We start from the raw sequence: 22,278 nt of genomic DNA, 5'->3' as shown, positions 1-22,278 counted from the left end.
TTTGCATGCAAGCCTTAGCATCGCTCCATCGTTTAGTCCATCATGCAGCTCTTGCACTTCATCGCTTAGCTCCATCATTTACTAAACATCTCATTGTCGCTTAACATTCAACCCTCTCACTGCCTCTCACTGTAATCGTCTAGTGACTGCGTCCATCGCATAGCACTAACGCCCCATCGTCTAGTGCTTGGCCTATCGTGTAGCGCTCATGCTCATTGTGTAGTCTATCGCTTAGCGCCTGCGCATCGTCTAGCGTCTAAGCTCATCGTCTATCGCCTGCCCAACATTTAATGCTATCGTGTAATGCTATCACATAGCACTATCGTTTATCTTTTACGCTTATTGTGTAGCGCCCGCACTGATCGTGTAGTGTCATCGGTTATTATGCAGCTCTATCGTGCAGCGCATTGCTTCTCATCGTTTAGAGCCGTGTGCAGTTACATAATCGCCTAGCGCATCCCTCAGCACCGCCCCAACACTATACGAATGTCTTCCTAACGTCTTGCGCTCAAGCTTCTCTCGTTCTCTCCGCTCTTGCACACGCCGTCTCAACACATGAGCAACTTAGGCAACGCCTCTTGCTAATGCCTCAGCCAATCATGCATTCAACCTCACAAGCTCACGCATGGTTGTCTTCGGCTTCATACTACACTTAGCCTTATCTCATGCATTAACACCAAACGCATGGTTCCTTTTGACTTCACACGAAGCTAAATTCCTTTAGTAAAGGCTTATCTCCAAACTACTCAAAGAAAATCTATTCAACACTTAGAAATTTTCCTTCTCTTCAACATAAGATTTAACTCATACTTAGTTAATTCCCTTAGTTACCTACTTAAGTAGAGAAATTGAGATTTGGGTTTCACACATAAGTTTATTATTATAATAATATGTTTACTAGTCAGACAATAGTAGAAATCAGATCGATTTTAGGTGGAATTGGAGGTGGCTCTCTTGCTAGCACTTTTTGTTGATTTTTTTTGTAGCTCTAGCAACTGCTGCTGCAATTGAGTGAGTCTTTGAATATCATTCCTTTGTTGTTTTTTCATCTCTTGAAATTTATCTTCCGCTTTGCGCCTTGCTTCTCTTTCTTTTTCTATTTTCTTCTCAAGTGTGTGTTTTATTTCTTCTGCCTTGTCTTCAAAATTGTTAGCAAGAAACAAGCTATGTGTAAATGCTTGTCCTCCATTTTGGTCCATCACTTCTTTCACTAAATCTAAAAGCTTATTCACTTGTTCACTCTTCTTGCTTCCACTGCTGGTTTTGTTGTCAAAAAGTACATACCGTCCCTTGCAAGCAGCTAGGATATCCTTTAAGGCCACAGGACATCCAAGCAAGTAATTGTCAAAGGTGTCGCCTTTGTCGTCATCATCGTCGTCATTGAATTCCTCGCCTCTAGTGAAGACTACAATAACGTAATTCACAATCATAGATCCAAATAAATTTTGTAGGGTTTTGAGGGCGGCTTCTTCCTCTTGAGTGAATCGATTTTTCAATGAGAAGACCAACATAACAACATGAATGCCTTTCCTTACTAATTCCAAACATTTGACTATTTCCCTCGTGATGTGTTCGTTCCTTGGGAGAAGTCCAATAGATCTGCACAATTTTTTCCAATGCATGCATTAGATCGAGAGCTAATCAATATTAATAAGATTTTGTTATTTTGATTAGTTTTTGGTTTGTTTAGGTCTTACTTTATGATGGTTTTTTTTTTGTTTTTTATTTTGAAAAATGTGTTTGTTTCCCACATTTTCTTTACCTTAGTTTTATTTTTATTAAATAAATATTTTACCTATTAATTTGACTTAGAATTTAGAAAAAATTTCACAGATAAAAAAAAATCAAACTATTAATAGAAATAAAAAAAATACTAATAAATTTCTATCAACGTCCATCACATAGTCTCAATGATAAACTTCTATCGGCTTCTATTACCGATAGACACCAATAAACTTAAATATATATATATATATATATATATATATATATATATATATATAGAAGAGAGAGAGAGAGAGAGAGAGAGAGAGAGAGAGAGAGAGAGAGAGAGAGAGAGAGAGAGAATTATATAACGTTGAGATCGAATCCTGCTCATAGTTAGATGTTCGCATGACACCAGTGGGGGCAAGCCAAAACGAAGGCAGGAATCGTGATCAACGCAGAAACCAAGTGATCGCAACTTCGCTGCCAAATAAAGAGATGGACATGAGTTTTGACTGAAAAGAGCGTCTTGCTTGTAGTTGAATGTCTGCATGACACCCATAGGGGCAAGCCAAAACGAAGGTTGGGCACTCGGATCAGCGCAAGATCACAAAACGAATATCTGAATCGTGCGAGGGTCAAAATCACTTGAACACCCTGATTTAATAAAGTTTGAAATAAATTATGCGATGTCCTGAAAACGAGTAAAGATTTTTTTTGAAGATTAAGCTCGCGGTCCCTAAAGATTAGAAATATTTTAGGAAGAGATTAGGATAGAAATTAAGAAGGCATTGGTGTAACAATTTGAATAAGACACCTTGAGAAGCCTAGGTAGGGTGAAGGAAATTGAAATTTCAAAGAAAATCTTTAGTTTATGCTTGAGAACAAGCATTGTTTTAAATTTAGGGGTGTGATAATGTTGGATTTTATGTCCTAAAACTCGTAGTTTACAATATCATATTCTTGTTCAATAAAGCTGTTATTGAAAATCTTTAGTAAATTTAAATTCTATATTCATGAGTCCAATAAACTAAAGATCCGAGGCTATTAAGTTTAAGTTTGAACTTTATGTAGTGACATAAATGTGGATCAAGTTCAAATATACAGCCAAAATGGTCTATAGTATATGAATAAGGTTGGATGCCTTATTCTGGAGACACTATGGATGCGGCCCATCTTGTAGTTAGTACAAATGATGTGATCCTAAACCGTTCATGTGGAGACATGAAAATGGGGGCATCCTATGTAAAGAGTTTACATAAGACTGAACCATGAAATAGTTACATTTTACGTTCTAAATGCCATTTAATGTATAAAACTGACTATTTCGTTAATTGATGACCTAGGTAACTTAATCTTAATCCTGAGCTAACTATGAACTCCTATTCACTCGGAATTATCCTTAGATCTGCATAGGTGAGGGCAGCTCATTATCGCTGGCCCAATAAGCCTCCCATTTCAGGGGTAAGATCAGGTGGATAGCTGGGAACATAGGGTACAAGACGAAATTCACTCCTACCCGTTATAGGGATAGTAGATAGGTTGTTCCCTTTAGTATTGAATCCAGGTCTTGAACAAGGGGCCCCACCCTCTCCTTGGCCCGAGAGGGGTTCGGTTTATAGGTTGGACCTTAAACCAATTGTTGATTAGAGGATTAGTGGAACTTAAGGAATAAGATGTAGTCTCGGGGGTAAAACAGTTTTTATGACCCAACCGAGATTACGAACAACCTGTGAAGGATTAGCTTACTAATCATGGTTATATCATATGAACAAAAATGTATCTATAGTGAGGGGAGTGAAACTACGGGACTATAGTGGAATGACCCGTGAGTTAACGAATGTTGATTAGCTCAATCTAAAGAGTTTAGCCAGCTAATTTCAGATCGTTGGAGCCCATGATCTATAGGTCCATTAGGTTCCCCTACTAGCTCATATGGAATAAACTTAGAACAGTATGATAGAATAATTCGAATTGTTCGAATTAGGTGAAGAGAGAGAAACCGACAAGTATGTGTGTATAGTGGTTGGTTTTTCAGTTTAGAGATACAACTTTAATATTTAAATGTGATTTAAATATCAAGAATATGAATACGTTCATATTCAGAAGCTCGGAAATAATGGAAGTGGTCAAAGATGTAAAAAATCAAAGAGTTGACTTTTGACTTTGAAAAGTCAAACTTTGACCGACCTTATATTCAAATGTGATTTGAATTTCGAGAAAATGAATGCGGATTCATGCTCAGGAGGTCAAAATTAGTCAACATGAAATCATAAAAGTCAAAATGTTGACTTTTCGATCAAATTTTGACTTTGACAAAATGACTATTTTTCCTTTTGACTAAAGTTTGTGGGAAAATCCAAACTTTTGTTGGATAATTCCACTAACAAAATAGTGGGCTAGGTGTTGGTTTATAGTGGAGACATCAAGCCCACTTAGATAGTGGATTTTGAGGTGTTGGGTTTTTATGAATTTGTTTCATGCAATTTTGCATGACTTTTTTCTATAAATATGGTCTTTCAATTTGGCGAAAAGACTTTTGGTCATTTTTCCAAAATTGTTTTCTAAATTTATGTCACACCCCACCTCAGACCACCCTTTTAGCCTAGAAAAGGGTGTGACTGCAGTAGTTATCAACCCTTTGGCTGACACTTACTGCTTAATAACTCTTGCGGAATAACTCTATTACCAAAATATAACCTATATACAGCGGAATATCTGTAGGCCAAAATTTATTAATTCAGAAACCTAACATATTTAGAGTCATTACAACATTAGATTCACAAGTCCCAAAACCCACAAACCCTAGTCCCTATATGAACAAGAGTAACATGTATACAATATTAACAGTAACCACCTAAACAGACGGGTTACAAATCTTTTTATCCTTTAGTGGCAGAGCAGATGCAGAGCTATCTTCAGAGGATTTGACCGCTATCTGTGGGGGGGAGGAAAGAAAACACTTGAAAACGGGATGAGCTTGCGCCCAGTGAGTGTCTTAAGAAAGATAATTGATTCTCATGCAAAATCTCAATAAAGAGTTTAATTGAAATATAAGCTTCTACAATACTTGTACTGCAGTATAAACATTTTCCAAGCATAAAACATATAAAGCTATTTTAATCGTAAAACAGTAAAACTATTTCTCAGTTGAGGATAACCCTACTATGGGTAAAAATAATCCCAACACCAACTACTAGTCAAGAGAGAACCCTTTTGCTCAATCTCCGACTCTACCTACGTGCACGTGGCCATACTAAGTATCGTCATACCTTAGGTACTTCTGTTAAGATACCTTCGCAAACGTCCTTTAGTATCTGGTTGGTTTGGTATCTTTTCAAACGTCCTTCAATACCAATTGATACCTTCTCAAATGTTCTTCAGTATCTAGTTGGACGGATACCTTCTCAAATGTCCTTCGGTATCGCGTTTTAAGTAAAACTAGTCATAAATGACTTTCTCTTTAAAGTATGTAAAGTATAACACATATAAAAACATGGCTCTAAAGGTACTAACACATGCTGAGTATATTTAACACATATAAATCGCTTTGCAACAATTTCTCACACATGCATGCGTTTAAAACATAACTCATGGTTTGCTTGGAAATTACTTGTAAAACTAGCTGGCATGAGAATAATCTTCTTTAAAACATGCTTTCTATAACACGTTGTAATAAAACATTTTAAGCAAATGTTTTAGTCAAAACGTTTTAGCACCTTGATTGCTCGGGAGCTTTTCACTCTAGTAGCTCCCTTTTCTACCTTAGGCTCCCTTTTCACCCCTAGAATATAGATTCAAATTTTAAGCTTAGATTGCTCATAGTTATGGACCTTATTTTGTAATACTTCCTTCTACAAAAATATTCTGAAATGTCTCAGGAAGCTTATCCTAAAATTTGAGCTTAGAACTCCTCGTGGTTTGGCCGGAATCATAGAATCTTCAAGATTGGCCAGCGCCTAGTCCATAAGCAACACATAGTCCAACTCTTGGTTGCTCAACACCTAGTCCATAAGCAACGCATAGCCTCTACTCAATGCATAGAAAGCCAATTCACTATCATGATAATTCAACTTAGCCATCGCACGGAGCTAACCATCACCAACGCATAGGGTGACCGTCCATTCTTGATGCATGGCTCACTCGCAAGACTTGCTTGGCATGAGCGCATGGTGTTGGCCACCAATGTATAGGCGCGCTGCATGGGTTGGCCGGTTGACGCATGGGCACGCTTGGCTGCATGCGCACAGCGCCTTGACGCTTGGCCGGGTGCTTAGGCGCATGGGCGTGCTGCTTCTACGCATGGGCGTGCGGCGTGTGCTGGCCATCACTCACTTGCTCGCATGGGCGCATGGCATGGGCTGCGCGCTTAGTTGCATGGCAGGGAACCTCGATGCACGGCATGGCTGCTTGGCAGGGTGCTCACTGCATGGGGGTGGCCACTTGGTAGTGCGCTCAACGCACGAGTGTAGCCACTCGACAGTGCGCTTAACGCACGGACGTGTCCACTCGATGCATGCGTCCGTCCGGGGCTGATCGACACATGGCCTGGGAGCTGGCCGAGGTTGCTCGATGCATGGCTGTCTTTCCATGCATGCCTCGCCCACCCATGTGCCTTTCAATGCATCATCTCCTTTTTCCTTCTTCAGCCGTATGCCTTCACCAACAACTCTTCCAACGTATCAACACCACTCTAACACACAAAATTCTATACTTAGCCAAATTTCCAAAATTTTCCCATAAGTTAACCTTCCAAATCTCCTCTTTTCTTCTAATTTCCACTCTTTTCTCTACCATTTCACCCTAGTTTCCACATCAACCTACTCATCACACTAATCTCAATAGGGAACATACTCAAGTAGAGAAATTGGGATTTGGGGTTCACAATTTGGGTTGGAAAAAATCACCTTTTTTTGAGAAAAATTCAAAACCGAAACCCAACCCAAAAATCAATCTTCTATTTCCATCTCTTTCTCTTTCTCGAGTTCTTCATCCATCGAGTCCCACAACCCGATTCTGAGTCCAAAGGATAGTAGGTCAGCTCTAGTGGTTGTCCGGTTCATGCTCGATCGGAGATAGAAGAGTTTCGGGAGCTTCAAAGGTAATATTTAAAAAAAAACCCTAATTAATTAATTTAGGGTTGTATGTTCAATTTTGTGCAATTAAAGTAAAATTGATCCTCATTTTCGCTGCGCATGCCTATTTTTCCATCAGATAACTGGTAGAAATACAAGTTATTATAGCTCAAATTTGTAAAACAATGGGAGAAAGCGATGGTAAAATGGGCAATATTATGTTTGAAAGCGAAAAACTAAAAGGAATTGCGATCACTAATGCTCATCACATAAAAGCAGTTAATTTGCCTATTCTGTGCAGGTACAATGCGATGGCACATATGAAAATTGTGATCCAAGGGCACAATGCGACACCGTGCTTGAATTTGCGATCGTAAGTCATGCAATTGTGAAAAGTTTCTCAAAAAGTGATCGCATAAAGACCTCGCATCAAGGCGACAACATAATAAATCATGATGGGATGTAAAGCTGATAACGGTCAATTTCAAAATTAAGTTGACAAGCCGTTAAAAACCATACTGTTGCAAGTACATTGAACTTTTAGCGACTTTTAGACGGCACAATAGAGTAGGGAAATTAATGCTGCCCATCGTTGTAATCATTAGTAAGAAGAGCTGCTTTACCTTGAAATCTATAAATACACAATGCTACCAGAGAGAGAAAATATACAGAGACGGAGAGAGAGCAAGGAGACGAGTTGAAGCCGAGAGAAATCACATTCCAGACAGATCGAGAGACTGCTGGAAAATAATAGAAAGGAGAGAAGTCCAACCCTTGCGAGAGCAAGAGTCTGCAAACTGGAACAGGGTTGAAGTGATAAAGAGTAGTGTCAAAGGCAATGGAAAGCAAGATATTGCTTACCCGACTTGTTACTTCTCAATCCATTTGTTTTTTTGTACTCAACACTTTGTTTGCAAAAAATGGAAACTTCATTTTGATTTATGTTCAGTCTCTCCACACCATGCATGAGTAACTAAGTTTGTGAATGGGTTGAGAAGTACTTAGCTAGCATGACTTAAGCTATGCATTTAACGCGATCATCTTGTCTTATGTATGCGTCATTCATCATTTGGAAGTACTTGAGAAAGTAGTCTAAAGATAGAATCTAGGCTTGAGAGAGTCGGATTAGATTGCATAATCAAGAGTAGAACTTAGAAATAATTTCTATCTACTGCTTTCCAAACACATCGCATGCATCCTAGAAATAGGAAATATGGCATTATGCATTGAGAAATGTAGTACTAATGTTTGTGTATAGCATGATCACATGACTTGTACACAATCTTGAGAAATGTTAGCTAAATCTCTTCTCAACCCCTTCATCGCATACTTGTTATAACTCTATGCTTTCATCATTTCGCGTTCAACTCCATCGTATAGGAAAGTCTAAATCAAAACACCATTTACTTCTTTATTGCCACCGTAATAGAGTCAGAGACTTCGTCGCATATCTATTTAGTAGTCCCTGTGTTTGACCCTGGACTTACCAGGAACCTAAGAAGGCTTCTACCTAGGCTTTGTTAGGAAAACTTGTATGATCATCGCATCCACACATCATCACATACACACATCATCGCATGATAAACCAACACATTGGGTAACTCAATGGATTCAAGTTGAGAATCAATTTTTGGGTCAGTTTGAAGTGTTCAGATTGACAAGAGGGAGTTCGATTATATATGATATGATTGAACTGGTCAATTATATATGATATAGTAGACATGATGTGTGAGATACATTATTTGAAAAAAAATGATATAAATATGATTTATATCTAGTGGAGGAGAAAAGGACTATGGTTAATGTATTGCGTATGATGTGATATTAAACCATAGGTTATAAATATATAGTGGAGTAGGTCGCCTTCTACGTTTCGTTATTTTTCTCATTGGGCGGAGGCTGAGGGTTTTATTGATACTATCAGGTCAGTGTGGAGAAGGTTTGAGGATGTGTCTCTTATGGTTAGCTTTGTGTGAAATTTGAAGGGAGTGAAGCGGGTTTTACGTGCTGCGTTTGGTAGGCGTATCTTTGTGTTAATTGATGAGGTGAGGGCGGTTGGGCAGGTTATAGAGGTTTCTCAGGCTAAGGTAGAAAGAGATCCTGCTTCAAAGTCTGTGTGTGGGGAGGTGGCTTGAGCCACTGAGGTGTTCTGGTCAGTGGCGAGATTGGAGGAGGCGTCGTTCTGGCGGAAGGCCAGGGTGAGGTGGCTGGAGTTAGGTGATATGAACACGACTTTTTTTCGTCGCTGTTTTCGTTCTCGTTGCAGCTGTAGTGGTTTATTTATGGTCGTGGATGCTGGGGGGACTCGCCAGATGGTGCATGACAGGGTGGCAGTAGAATTCTTTTGGGGTTGTTTAGGGTCTCAGCCAGTGGGGTATAGGGATTTTACTGCACGAATTAGGGATATTATGCAATTCAGCTGGTTTGAAGAGAGAGTGGAGGCACTTGGTCGCCCAGTGAGTCGGGATGAGATTCATAAGGCTTTATTCTCGATGAAGTCTGGGAAGGCTCCTAGGCTTGATGGGTTTTCAGTTGATTTTTACAGAGCTACTTGGAGTGTGGTTGAGGATGATTTTTGTGATGCTGTGCTGAATTTTTTTGAGTCCTGTTACCTGCCTGGTGGAGTTAATTCTACTGCTATCATTCTTATCTCAAAGAGGCGGGGAGCTAAACATATGGAAGAGTTTCGTCCTATTTCTTATTGCAATGTTATGTATAAGTATATCTCGAGGATCTTAGCTGAGAGCTTGCGGTTGTGGTTGCCTGCTTTCATCAGTGGTAACCAGTCTGCATTTGTTCTGGGTAGGTCGAATTTCGATAATATATTATTGTGTCAGGAGCTTGTAGGAGGCTATAAGGAGGGCAAAAGGAAGGTAGACCTTCAGAAGGCGTATGATTTGGTCAATTGGGATTTTTTGTTTGGCTATAGGTACGCCCCTTCAGTTTGTTAGTTAAGTGAGGGCTTGTGTTACTTCGTCTATGTTCTCTGTGATGATTAATGGTTCCCTTGAGGGGTTTTTTCCTAGTAGAAAGGGGTTGAGGCAAGGGGATCCGTTGTCTCCTTTTTTGTTTGTGATGGTGATGGAGGTCTTGTCTAGGTTGTTGAATAATCTTCCTGTGTGGTTTAGGTTCCATGATTGGTGTGAACGTGTGGGCCTGACTCATTTGGTTTTTGCAGACGATTTGATGATTTTTTGTGTAGTTGAGAGAGATTCTTTGGAGTTTGTGAGGCAGGTCCTGGCAGATTTTGTAGGGCTATCTAGGGAGGCGGAGAAACTAGCTGTGTTTCTCTCTTAGTTCGCTGCCTGTTAGGTACTTGGTTTACCTTTATTGGCGGGTCGATTGAGGGCTGGGGATTGTGCACATTTGATTTAGAGGATTTCAGCTCGTATTAGAAGTTAGGCAGTGCGGTCCCTCTCCTTTGCTGGGAGGTTGCAGCTTGTTAGGTCTGTTTTACAATCCTTTAAGGTGTTTTGGTGTAGCATCTTCGTGTTGCCTGCATGTGTAACTCATGAGGTTGATGATCTGTAGTTATTTATGGAAAGGTAGTGCGGTGAGTCAAGTTGGTACACTGGTGGTGTGGGATGAGGTGTGCTTGCCGTTGGGCGAGGGGGGGGGGGTTGGGTGTGAAGCATGTGGCCTCTTGGAACCAGGCTGCTATTATGAAGCTGCTCTGGCTTCTCTTAATTAAATCGGGATCATTATGGGTGGCTTGGCTGAAGGCGTATGTTTTGGGTGAGCGGTCTTTGTGGGCTGTTCGGAGTGAGATTGGGAGATCTTGGTGCTTGAGGGCTATCTTGCGAAGTAGAGATAGATTCAAGCATTTGGTCCGTTTGATGGTTGGCGATGGACGGTCTTGTTTTGTTTGGTGGGATCCTTGGCTACCGGGGGGTGCGATTTTGTATTCATATGGATCTACGGTGGTTTATGATGTAGGGAGTAGTTTGGAGGCGCAGTTGTTGGAGTTCATGGATGGTGAGGGAGGTTGGAGGTGGCCTATAGTGTCTTGGGAGCTTCTTGAGATCTAGGGTCTTATTATGGCAGTGAGGCCTAGGGTGAGGGGGGAAGATTATTGGGTTTGGGTGCCGGATGCTAGTGGTCGGTTTTCTATCGCTAGTGGGTGGGAGAGTTGCGTCCTCGTCGTCCTAGGGTGTCTTGGGCTGGTATTTTGTGGGCGGGAGGTGGTATTCTGCGTCACTCCTTCTGTGCATGGTTAGCTGTGAGGGATAGGTTGGGTACGCGGGATTGGTTGAGGAGTTGAGGTGTGTTGTTAGAGGGGGGTGCCTTCTGTGTGGGGGAGGTGTGGAGTCGTGTGATAATTTATTTTTGAGTGTGGGTTTGGGAGAGAGGTGTGGTCTAGTGTGTTGCGTCAGTTGGGCTCGTCGCATTGGGTGGCAGGTTGGGATGTGGAGTTGAGTTGGTTGTGCCGAGTGGGGTCGGGTAAAAGGGCGCGTAGTAAGTTATTCTGTGTATTCTAGTGTGCTTCCATATACTACATCTGGCAGGAGCATAATCGTCTACTGCATGGAAGTAGATCGAGGTCAGTGTCTGCTCTGGTTCACCCTATGGTCTCTATGGTTCGTGCTCGTGCTGTTTCCTGGCAGGTTGATCTTCTTGGTCTTATATATTGTGTTTAGGGATGTTTTTTCTTTTTGAACTTTCCATTGTTCTTTGTTTTCCTATTGTCCCTAGTATGTGGGGTTTTGGTTTCTTTTCTCTGGCTTTCTCCCTGGTGGTTTGCGAGTTTTGTGTTTTTTGTGTTGTTTTTGTTTTGGTCTTATCTTGTAGGCTTTGTTTTGGGTTTTGTACCCTGTATTTGCTTGTGCTTTGATGCTTTGATGCCTTGATCTCAGGCTGTGTGATCCCCCTTGTTGTTGTATAATAATATCACCTATTCTAAAAAAAATATATAGTAAGATTATATTTATTTTTTAATTTAACAATTATGGAATAATTGTGCCGGCTTTTTCTCCGTAACCGAATGAGTTAATGGGAGGTTGCATTCAGTTTTCGTAACTGAAGGATAAAATGAAAATTGTTTTCATTTTGCAAAGAATTAGACATTCGCACACTGAATTGTGTATACTGCCTATTGCATAGCAAACTAAGAGCATACATGACAACTCATTGTTTACTAAACGATCGTGTACACGCGCGAGGTTTACTAAACCATCTTCTAGCTTTTTCTTACAATCGCGCACCTGAGCGTTTTACTAAACGATCATCTATACGATCTCTCCCCTTTTACTACACGATTGTGTACCACTACCTAAATGATCAAGCATCGTCTATATGATAGAGGCTCGATATCTCCCACTTGCTTCGTTGTGGTAAACGATCGTCTCTTCCTCCTTACCTCTACCAATCCAATAGAGCCCACACCTCCTGGATTCTAACTTCAAGAATACCGAGGGTTCCAAGTGGTGATGTCTTCCTTGCTATCGAGTTCGTGAGGAGTCCGTTCATGGGTAGACGACAACATTTTTGTGGACGATTGCTTGGACGATCTCAGCGAGAGCGAGAGGTGCAATCCATTTGATGAGAGCGAGATTTCGGTGAAGAAGGGTTCTTCAACTGGTATGTATCTTCTCTCTTTTTTGTTTAAAGTTTCAAAGCATGTCGTAATTTGTTGTTAATGCATAACTAGTCTGTTTGATTGTGAATGTGGTAATTTTGTCACAATGAGTTTGGAAGGATCTTGCTTCCGCTCAGAGGTACTCTTTGATAAGAGTTCCTTCAATTGGTATCAGAGCCAGATTCTAATATTGCAAATTCATTGATGCAAAGAATAACATTTACTTTCTCGGTGGATAAAGCATGTCTACATTCTATTTAAGCGTTAAATAGTTTTGTGGATGTGGATTAAGGGGGTTTTTTGGGATGAAGCCTCTAGTTGTTTAAATTCTTTTACATTCGAAGTTAATTGTAAGGGCCTCTATGTTTTTGGGCATATTAATTTGCTATTGAGTCTGTAAATTCAAAGTGTTATAGTCACTGTGAGTCGTTCGTGATGAAGCTTCAAGGCAAAGAGTTGCTGTTCTTTGAGGATGAAAACGACCAAACGTTGGTCGGGTCATGTAAGCGATGGGGTAAATGATCGTAGAGTATCAGATACTCGAAAGCAGGTTGTCGCGCGTGCACTAGACGATCGTGTAGCTCAACAAGCTTCATCGCTTAGTTCCTGACTACACGATCGCGGAGTAAAATGTTTACTTAAGTGCTAGTTATGTGATAGTCTAGATGATTGTGTTTCACAGCAACGTCATCATCTAAATGATCGTTTAGGCTCGTGAGTAATTGTCTTGTGCACTAAACGATCGGGTACCTCATGCTTCATCGCATTATAAAAGGTATTCGATCGTAGCTAAACGATCGTGTATACCTAGCCGCGTTTACTAAACGATGGGAGCTTCACTCGAGCGGTTCAAGACCTATTCGCCTGTGAATCGGTTTGCTCGATGGAATATGTAATAGATAGAATTTTTATTTTCGATTTTGAGACGGTTCATCCAGGTGCATTAATCTTTATGAATGTACATAGGATGTATGTTTATTTATACATTTGATATGCCATATAGAAGAAATCCAAGAAATCCCACCTTAGGTTATGCATTGGTCATACATCATCTCTTTGTTTCAAGTGTTATGATTTAGAGAAGTATGATTTAAATTACATAAGAGCATGCTCATGCATCATATAATATAAGAGTTATATTTATGCATGCATAAAGCATACACATGCATCCTCTTTATATTATAAGTGTTATAGTATAAGGGTGTATGGAAGCATGTTTGCTTGGTTCATTACATATATATAAAAGTTATGTATAGTAAGAATGAACATTGCATGAAGCATGACACATAGGTTAAATTTATAAGTGTTATAAATACCTAGTGATGTGGCAATGTGAATGGTTTTATTTGTTTCTTTTATAAATGTTTTAAAGATATTAGAACTAAAATTTATAAGAAAGACATGCATGCAAACTTAAGTTTGATTCATGGTCTTAAAAGTGTTTTGAAACTTGGTGGAGATAGACCTAAGATCACAGTTCTAATATGATTAGCAACCTAGGCTTTAATTTTTTTAATAAGTTTAATAGGATTAAATTGACAAATCAAAGGTTAAAGTGTAGCAAATCTATCTATAAGGGACCTTTTGTCTAAGGCGGGTTCTGTCTAGGCTGGGGTATTTAAGGTGACAGAAATGGAACACCCTTACCTGAGAACCTACCTGAAAAGGTGAATTAGATAGATTTGATGCATGCATGCAAATTTGAGGACAGTCCATTAAAGAGTTTAATGTGACTACTTGAACTTGTTTAATTTCAAAGAAAAGTTGTTTTTGGGCAAATTAAACTAACTTAGATTAAAATCAGTAGCCGGATGGTCTAAGTTAATGAACCCCTAGGTAAAACATTCAGTGGGAGGTACTTGGGGTATCTGATTCTTCATTTAAACCTCTCGTTTTCTCCCTTTATTGTCCACACTGTGAGATCTATCCTCCGCCTTATGGCACCCTGGGAGTGTTCCCCTAAAGGATGGTGTTTGGGTAGGTCAATATCAAGGTGGATGGAGAGAATGTTCATAGTAAGTGGGAGTGGAACGTGCGACAACATATCCCATGGTCTCTCTCGTTAGGTTGGATAAAGTTTTTGTGCATCGCCTCGAGGCACCCTGGCAGTGGGAGGAGTCCAGTTGACTTTACAAAAAAAATTTCTTGTTTTACATGATGTATTTGTAGTTCCTAAGTTGAAAAGGAACTTAATTTCTATAAAGTGCTTGTTAGAGTGGAAATATACTCTTGAATTTAATTTGAATAAAGTGTTTATTCATAAAGATGGAGTTGAAATCTGTACAACATATCTGGAAAATAACTTGTATGTGCTAAGGTCGTTAGTAACGAGTTCCCTTCATAACCTAGAGATGTTTAAAACTGTCATAACTCAAAATAAACGTCAAAAGGTTTCTCTGGCACCTTCGATTAGGACACATCAATCTCAATAGGATTGAGAGGTTGGTGAAGAATGGACTTCTAAGTGAGTTAGAGGAAAATTCTTTACTAATGTGCGAATCTTGCCTTAAGGGTAAGATGACTAAAAGACCTTTTACTGGAAAAGGTTATCGAGCCAAAGAGCCTCTAGAGTTAATTCTTTTTGACCTCTGTGGTCCTATGAATGTGGAGCCAAAGGAGACTATGAGTATTTCATCACCTTCACTAATGATTACTCTAGGTATGGGTATGTTTATTTGGAAGTCAGAATCCTTTGAAAAGTTTAGAGAGTTCAAGGCTAAAGTTGAAAATGCATTGGATAGACAGATTAAGATACTTCGATCGGATCGAGGTGGAGAGTTTTTGGATTTGGGGTTCCAGGACTATTTGATAGAACATGGAATCATTTCTCAACTCTTAGCGTCGGGAACACCTCAGTAGAATGGTGTAGTGGAGAGGAGAAACAGAACCTTGTTGGACATGGTTCTGTCAATGATGAGTTACGCTTCCTTATCAGACTCATTTTAGGGTTTTGTAGTGGAGACTGCAGTGTATATACTCAACTGTGTTCCTTCCAAGAGTATTGCGAGAACACCTCTGAAGTTGTGGAAAAGACATAAAACTAGTTTATACCACTTCTACATATGGGGTTTCCCAACACATGTGCTTGAGGCTAATCCAAAGAAAATGGAACCACGGTCGAGGTTATGCCTCTTTGTAGGCTACCCTAAAGGTACACGATGGGGTTACTTTTACAATCCAACAGAAAACAGAATGTTTGTTTCTACGAACGCTACCTTCCTGGAGGAGGATCATATTAGGGAGCACAGTCCACTTAGCAAGATCGTGTTATGTGAGCTTTCCAACGAAACTACTAAAACTTCAACAAGAGTTGTTGAAGGGTTAGCTTCATCAGCAAGAGTTGTTGATGATAGTTCATCTGGTAGTATGGTTCTACCTCAAGAGTTGAGGGAACCTCGATGCAGTGGGAGGGTTGCGAACCCACCTGTTCGCTATATGAGTTTCACGAAAATCCTGGCTATAGTAGCTGATGGCGATGTTGAGGATCCGTTGTCTTATCAAAAGACAATGGAGGATGTAGACCGAGATAAATGGGTCCAAGCCATGGATCTCGAGATGGAGTCGATATACTTCAACTCAGTGTGGGATTTACAAAGATAAGCCTGATGGGGTTAGACTTATAGGTTGCAAATGGATCTACAAGAGGAAACAGGGTGTCGATGGGAAGGTGCAAACCTTCAAGGCTGGACTTGTGACAAAGGGTTATCCCTAGGTGGAGGGAGTCGACTATGAGGCGACTTTCTCGCATGTTGCCATGTTGAAGTTGATCCACATCCTCCTGTCCATTGCTGCTTATTATGATTATGAGATTTGGCAAATGGACGTCAAGACTGCCTTTCTGAATCGCAATCTTGAGGAGACCATTTATATGGTGCAGCTCAAGGGATTCATAGCCCAAGGTCCAGAGCAAAAAGTTTACAAGCTGAATCAGTCCATTTATGGGTTGAAACAGGTGCCTCGATCTTGGAACATTCGGTTTGGTACTGTGATCAAATCGTACGACTTTGACCAAAACGTTGATGAACATTTTGTCTAGAAGAAAATCATCAACAGTTCAGTAGTTTTCCTAGTGTTATATGTAGACGATATCCTACTCAATGGGAATGATGTAGGACTACTGGCTGCAGTTAAGAACTGGCTAGCGACCCAATTCCAAATGAAAGATTTGGGAGAGGCTCAGTTTGTTCTTGGTATTTAGATCTTTGGGGATCGTAAGAACAAAGTGCTAGCATATCTTAGGCACCATACATTGACAAGGTGTTGCTCAAGTACTCGATCCAGAACTCCAAAAGAGGACTATTGCCTTGCAGGCATGGAGTTAGTTTGTCTAAGGAAATGTTTCCTAAGATGCCTCAAGAGGTTGAAAAGATGCGACGGGTCTCATATGCATCTGTCATTGGTAGTTTGATGTATGCGATGCTATGTACTAAACTAGACATCTGCTATGCTATAGGAATAGTTAGTAAGTATCAGTCTAAGCCAGGACAGGGTCACTTGACCGCAGTCAAGAACATCCTCAAGTATCTTCGAAGAACGAGGGACTACATGCTCGTGTATGGTACTAGGGATTTAATCCTTACTGGATAAACAGATTCTGACTTTCAGACTGATAAGAACTCTAGGAAGTCCGCTTTAGGGTTAGTTTTTACTCTTAAGGGAGGAGTAGTAGTGTGGCGAAGCACTAAGCAGGGGTGCATCGCTGACTCCACGATGGAGACCGAGTATGTAATGACTTGTGAAGCTGCCAAGGAGGTCGTTTGGCTGAAAAAGTTCCTGATAGATCTGGAAGTTATTCCAGATATGTCTAAACCCATCACCCTCTATTGTGACAATATTGGTGCTGTGGAAAACTCCAGGGAGCCCAGGAGTCACAAGAATGGAAAACATATAGAGTAGAAGTATCATCTCATTCGCGAGATAGTGCATCGAGGGGACATGACAGTGACGAAGATTTCTTCGAAGCACAACATAACTGATCCGTTTACGAAGGCTCTCACAGATACAGTTTTTTAGGGTCACCTTTAGAGCATAGGCAAGTGGTAGATATTTTGTACTGGGCCTTAGTGCCCTAGTTAATTGTTTTATACTAATTGTATGTAACCCCACTCGCTTTAGAATAAGTGGGAGATTGTTGGGGATGATGCCCTAAACTCTCGTTGGGTCCTATAGTTTGTAAACAAAGTTTTGAACAAACACTTGTGATGTAATAATATATGATATTTTCTTCACTTTTGTTTATGGAACATTGGATGTTTTATTTACTTTACCATAAACTAATAAACTAAGATCCCTGGTTGTCATTTGTAACTTAAGCATGTATGTGGAGACATACAGGTGGATCATGCGTTAAGTGATAACCAAAATGGTCTGTAGTATATGGATATAGGAGGGAAACCTTATCCTGGTAACGCTACGGATGCGATCCGCTTTGTAGAATAGTTACAAGTGTTGTGGCTTGCTACAAATGACTTGATCCTGATCATTCATGTGGAGACATGCGAGCGAGGGCATCACGTACAAAGGAGTTTGTATAAGACCAGACCACAAAGTGTTATAGTCTTGTTATATAATGTCGTTCATGATAGAGACTTCACTTCACTAGGATGACCATAGGTAACATGACCTCAATTTTGAGTGAGTTGGTAACTCCTGACTTTGAGGGTGATCTTTTGATTTGCACGGGTGCGAGTGGCCAGTTTTCCGACTCAAACCTACCACTTTGGGGATTCGTTTGATTTGGGAACTAGGAACTCAGCTACATGAGATGGAATTCACCCCTTCCCCAAAGCAGGGGTAAATAGATAGATTGCTCCCTTAAGGGCTGATTCCGGGGCTTGAACGATATGGTGCCACACACCTTCTCATGGCCTGAGAGGTGTCCACACATAGTAGGACTATATTGTATTGTTCGATAGAGGGATCAATGGTATATAAGGAGTTAGATGTAACTATAGGGACAAAACGATAAATTGGCCCTGCTGTACTTACGAGCATCTGTGAAGGATTATCATACTGTTGATTAGTTATATCTGATGGACACAGAAATATATTTGTGGTGAGAAGAGTTTAGCTGTCGGTCTTTAGTGGAATGTTTGGTAGTTAACAGATGGTGGATCTCGTGGCTAAAGAGTTTAGTCAGCTATTCACGTACCGTTGGAGCTTCGAGCCATAGGTCTATAAGGTCCCCTTGGTAGCTCAATGAATTCAAGTTGAGAATCAGTTTTTGGGTTAGTTTGAAGTGTTCCAATTGACAAGAGGGAGTTCGATTATATATGATATGATTGAGCTGGTAAATTATATATGATATAGTTGACATGATGTATGAGATACATTATTTGGAGGAAAATGATATAAATATGATTTATATCTAGTGGAGGAGAAAAGGACTATGGTTAATGTATTGCATATGATGTGATATTAAACCACAGGTTATAAATATAATAAGATTATATTTATGTTTTAATTTAACAATTATGGGATAATTGTGTCAGCTTTTCCTCCGTAACCGAATGAGTTAGTGGGAGGTTGCATTCAGTTTTTGTAATTGAAGGATAAAATGAAAATCGTTTTCATTTTGCAAAGAATCAGATATTCGCTCACCGAATTCTGTATATTGCCTATCGCATAGCAAACCGAGAGCATACACGATAGCTCATTGTTTACTAAACAATCGTGTACACACGCACGGTTTACTAAACGATCGCATAGATTTTACTAAACCCTTGTCTAGCTTTTTCTTAATGATCGCGCACCTGAGCGTTTTACTAAACGATCGTCTATACAATCTCACTCCTTTAACTACATGATCGTGTACCTCTACCTAAACGATCAAGCATCATCTATATAATAAAGACCCGATATCTCCCAATTGCTTGGTCATGGTAAATGATTGTCTCTTCCTCTTTCCCTCTATCAAATCCAACAGAGCCCACACCTCCTGGATTCTCACTCCGAGAATACCGAGGGTTCCAAGTGGTGGTGTCTTCCTTGCTGTCGAGTTTGTGAGGAGTCCGTTCGTGGGTAGACGACAACGTTTTGATGGATGATTGCTTGGACGATCTCAGTAAGAGCGAGAGATGCAGTCCATTTGACGAGAGTAAGATTTCAGTGAAGAAAGGTTCTTCAACTAGTATGTATCTTCTTTCTTTGTTGTTTAAAGTTTCAAAGCATGCCGTAATTTGTTGTTAATGCATAACTAGTCTGTTTGATTGTGAATGCGGTAATTCTGTCACAATGAGTTTGGAACGATCTTGCTTCCACTCAGAGGTACTCTTTGATAAGAGTTCCTTCAATTGGTATCAGAGCCAGATTTTGATATTCCAAATTCATTGATGCAAAGAATAACATTTACTTTCTCGGTGGATAAAGCATGTCTACATTCTGTTTAAGCGTTAAATAGTTTTATGGATGTGGATTAAGGGGGTTTTTTGGGATGAAGCCTCTGGTTGTTTAAATTCTTTTACATTCGAAGTTAATTGTAAGGGCCCCTGTGTTTTTGGGCATATTAATTTGCTATCGAGTCTGTAAATTCAAAGTCTTTGAGTCTCTGTGAGTCATTCATGATGAAGCTTCAAGGCAAGAAGTTTCTGTTCTTCGAGGATGAAGACAACCAAGCATTGGTCGGGTCGTGTAAACGATGGGGTAAATGATCTAGAGTATCAGATACTCGAAAGCAGGTTGTCATGCGTGCACTAGACGATCGTGTAGCTCAGCAAGCTTCATCGCTTAGTTCCTGCCTACACGATCGCAGAGTAAAATATTTATATAAGCGTTTATTATGTGATAGTCTAGATGATTGTGCTTCACAGCAACGTCATCGTCTAAACGATCGTTTAGATTCGCGAATAATTGTCTTGTGCGCTAAACGATTGGGTACCTCATGCTTCATCGCATTATAAAAGATATTCGATCGTAGCTAAATGATCGTGTATACCCAATCACGTTTACTAAATGATGGGAGCTTCGCTCGGGCGGTTTAAGATCCGGTTTGCCTGTGAACCAGTTTGCTCGATGGAATATGTAATAGATAGAATTTTTATTTCTGATTTTGAGATGATTCATCCCGGTCCATTATCTTTGAATGTACATAGGCTGTATGTTTATTTATATGTCATATGGTATGCCATATAGAAGAAGTCCCTTCTTAGGTTATGCATAATGCATCATCTTTATATTATAAGTGTTATAGTATAAGGGTGTATGGAAGCATGTTTGCTTGGTTCATTACATGTATATAAAAGTTATGTATAGTAATGAATGAACATTGCATGAAGCATGACACATAGGTTAAATTTATAAGTGTTATAAATACCTAGTGATGTGGTAATGTGAATGGTTTTAGTTGTTTCTTTTATAAAGGTTATAAGGAAATTAGAACTAAAATCTGTAAGAAAGAAATGCATGCAAACTTAGGTTTGATTCATAGTCTTAAAAGTGTTTTGAAACTTGGTGGAGATAGACCTAAGATCACAGTTATAATATGATTAGCAACCTAGACTTTAGTCTTTTAATCAGTTTAATAGGATTAAATTGACTAATCAAAGGTTAAAGTGTAGCAAATCTATCTATAAAGGACCTTTTGTCTAAGGTGGGTTTTTTCTAGGCTGGGGTATTTAAGGTGATGGAAATGGAACACCCCTACCTGAAAACCTACCTGAAAAGGTGAATTAGATAGATTTGATGCATGCATGCAAATCTGAGGACAGTCCATTAAAGAGTATAATGTGACTACTTGAACTTGTTTAATTTCAAAGAAGAGTTATTTTTGGGCAAATTAAACTTACTTAGATTAAAATCAATAGCCAAATTCTAAGTTAATGAACCCCTAGGTAGAACATTCAGTGAGAGGTACTTGGGGTATCTGATTCTTCATTTAAACCTCTCATGTTTCTCCCTTTATTGTCCACACCGTGAGATCTATCCTCCGCCTCGTGGCACCCTGGGAGTGTTCCCCTAAGGGATGGTGTTTGGGTAGATCAATATCAAGGTGGATGGAGAGAATGTTCAAAGTAAGTGGGAGTGGGACATGCAACAACATATCCCAGGGTCTCTCTCGTTAGGTTGGATAAGGTTTCTGTGCATTGCCTCGAGGCACCCTGGCAGTGGGAGGAGTCTAGTTGACTTTACAGAAAAAATTTCTTGTTTTACATGATGTATTTGTAGTTCCTGAGTTGAAAAGGAACTTAATTTCTATAAAGTGCTTGTTATAGTGTAAATATACTCTTGAATTTAATTTGAGTAAAGTGTTTATTCATAAAGATGGAGTTGAAATCTGTACAACATATCTGGAAAATAACTTGTATGTGCTAAGGTCGTTAGCAACGAGTTCCCTCCATAACATAGAGATGTTTAAAACTGTTGATGAAGGCCAGAAATGCACGTCATTATAGGCCTTTTATTTAGAATTATGAGGGTTGTTAAGTAGAATATGCGGCGATTATATTAGGAATTCATGAGAAAATGAGTTTGCGTCTACTGACATTAAGAATCTCGGCTAACTCACTATTATGCGTTATTATGCGTTCAATTGTTTATTTTTGTAGTAACCGCAGAAATCGATCGCATACGCGGGATCCAGGTTATCATGGGGAAGATCGCATGCGCGATCGCATACGCTCGACGCATGGATGTTGCGGCCATCAACTGCATGCATCCATCGCATGGATGTTGTGCCATCAAGCGAATGTGGTTATCGCAGAGAGATTGCGGCTACATAATGATAACCAAGTAGAAGGGCGATCACAAGGTTGGTGGAATGCAAACATGAACGCATACCTTGGGAGTATCAAAAGATGATGTTGACATTTCACCTACCATGCCGTTAGCAGCAGAGATTCAGAAACGGACCATCGCACTATGAATGCCAGATTCAGAGCAGGTCCATAAATGCTGTCGGCGATCAAGCTCTATAAATAGAAGCTGTTG

General features: G+C 39.9%; 1 protein-coding gene across 1 annotated transcript; it reads right to left on the bottom strand.

Annotated features, from left to right (window-relative positions):
- Window positions 1–929: 929 nt before the first annotated feature.
- LOC120090745 (immune-associated nucleotide-binding protein 9-like) lies at window positions 930–1,622 on the bottom strand. Its single transcript, XM_039048454.2, has one exon. The coding sequence runs from the start codon at window positions 1,620–1,622 to the stop codon at window positions 930–932; it is 693 nt and encodes a 230-aa protein (XP_038904382.2).
- Between the last annotated feature and the right edge of the window lie 20,656 nt (window positions 1,623–22,278).

Source organism: Benincasa hispida, chromosome 11, assembly GCF_027475165.1.
Source record: "Benincasa hispida cultivar pf3 chromosome 11, pf3_genome.v1.1, whole genome shotgun sequence".
Lineage (NCBI taxonomy): Eukaryota > Viridiplantae > Streptophyta > Magnoliopsida > Cucurbitales > Cucurbitaceae > Benincasa > Benincasa hispida.
The sequence above is the reverse complement of the archived record's forward strand: the minus strand, read 5'-3'. Positions and strand labels throughout refer to the sequence as shown.

Excerpts from the sequence above, each read along its gene's own strand:
- LOC120090745 (XM_039048454.2), bottom strand. The coding sequence starts at position 1,622 with ATGCATTGGAAAAAATTGTGCAGATCTATTGGACTTCTCCCAAGGAAC.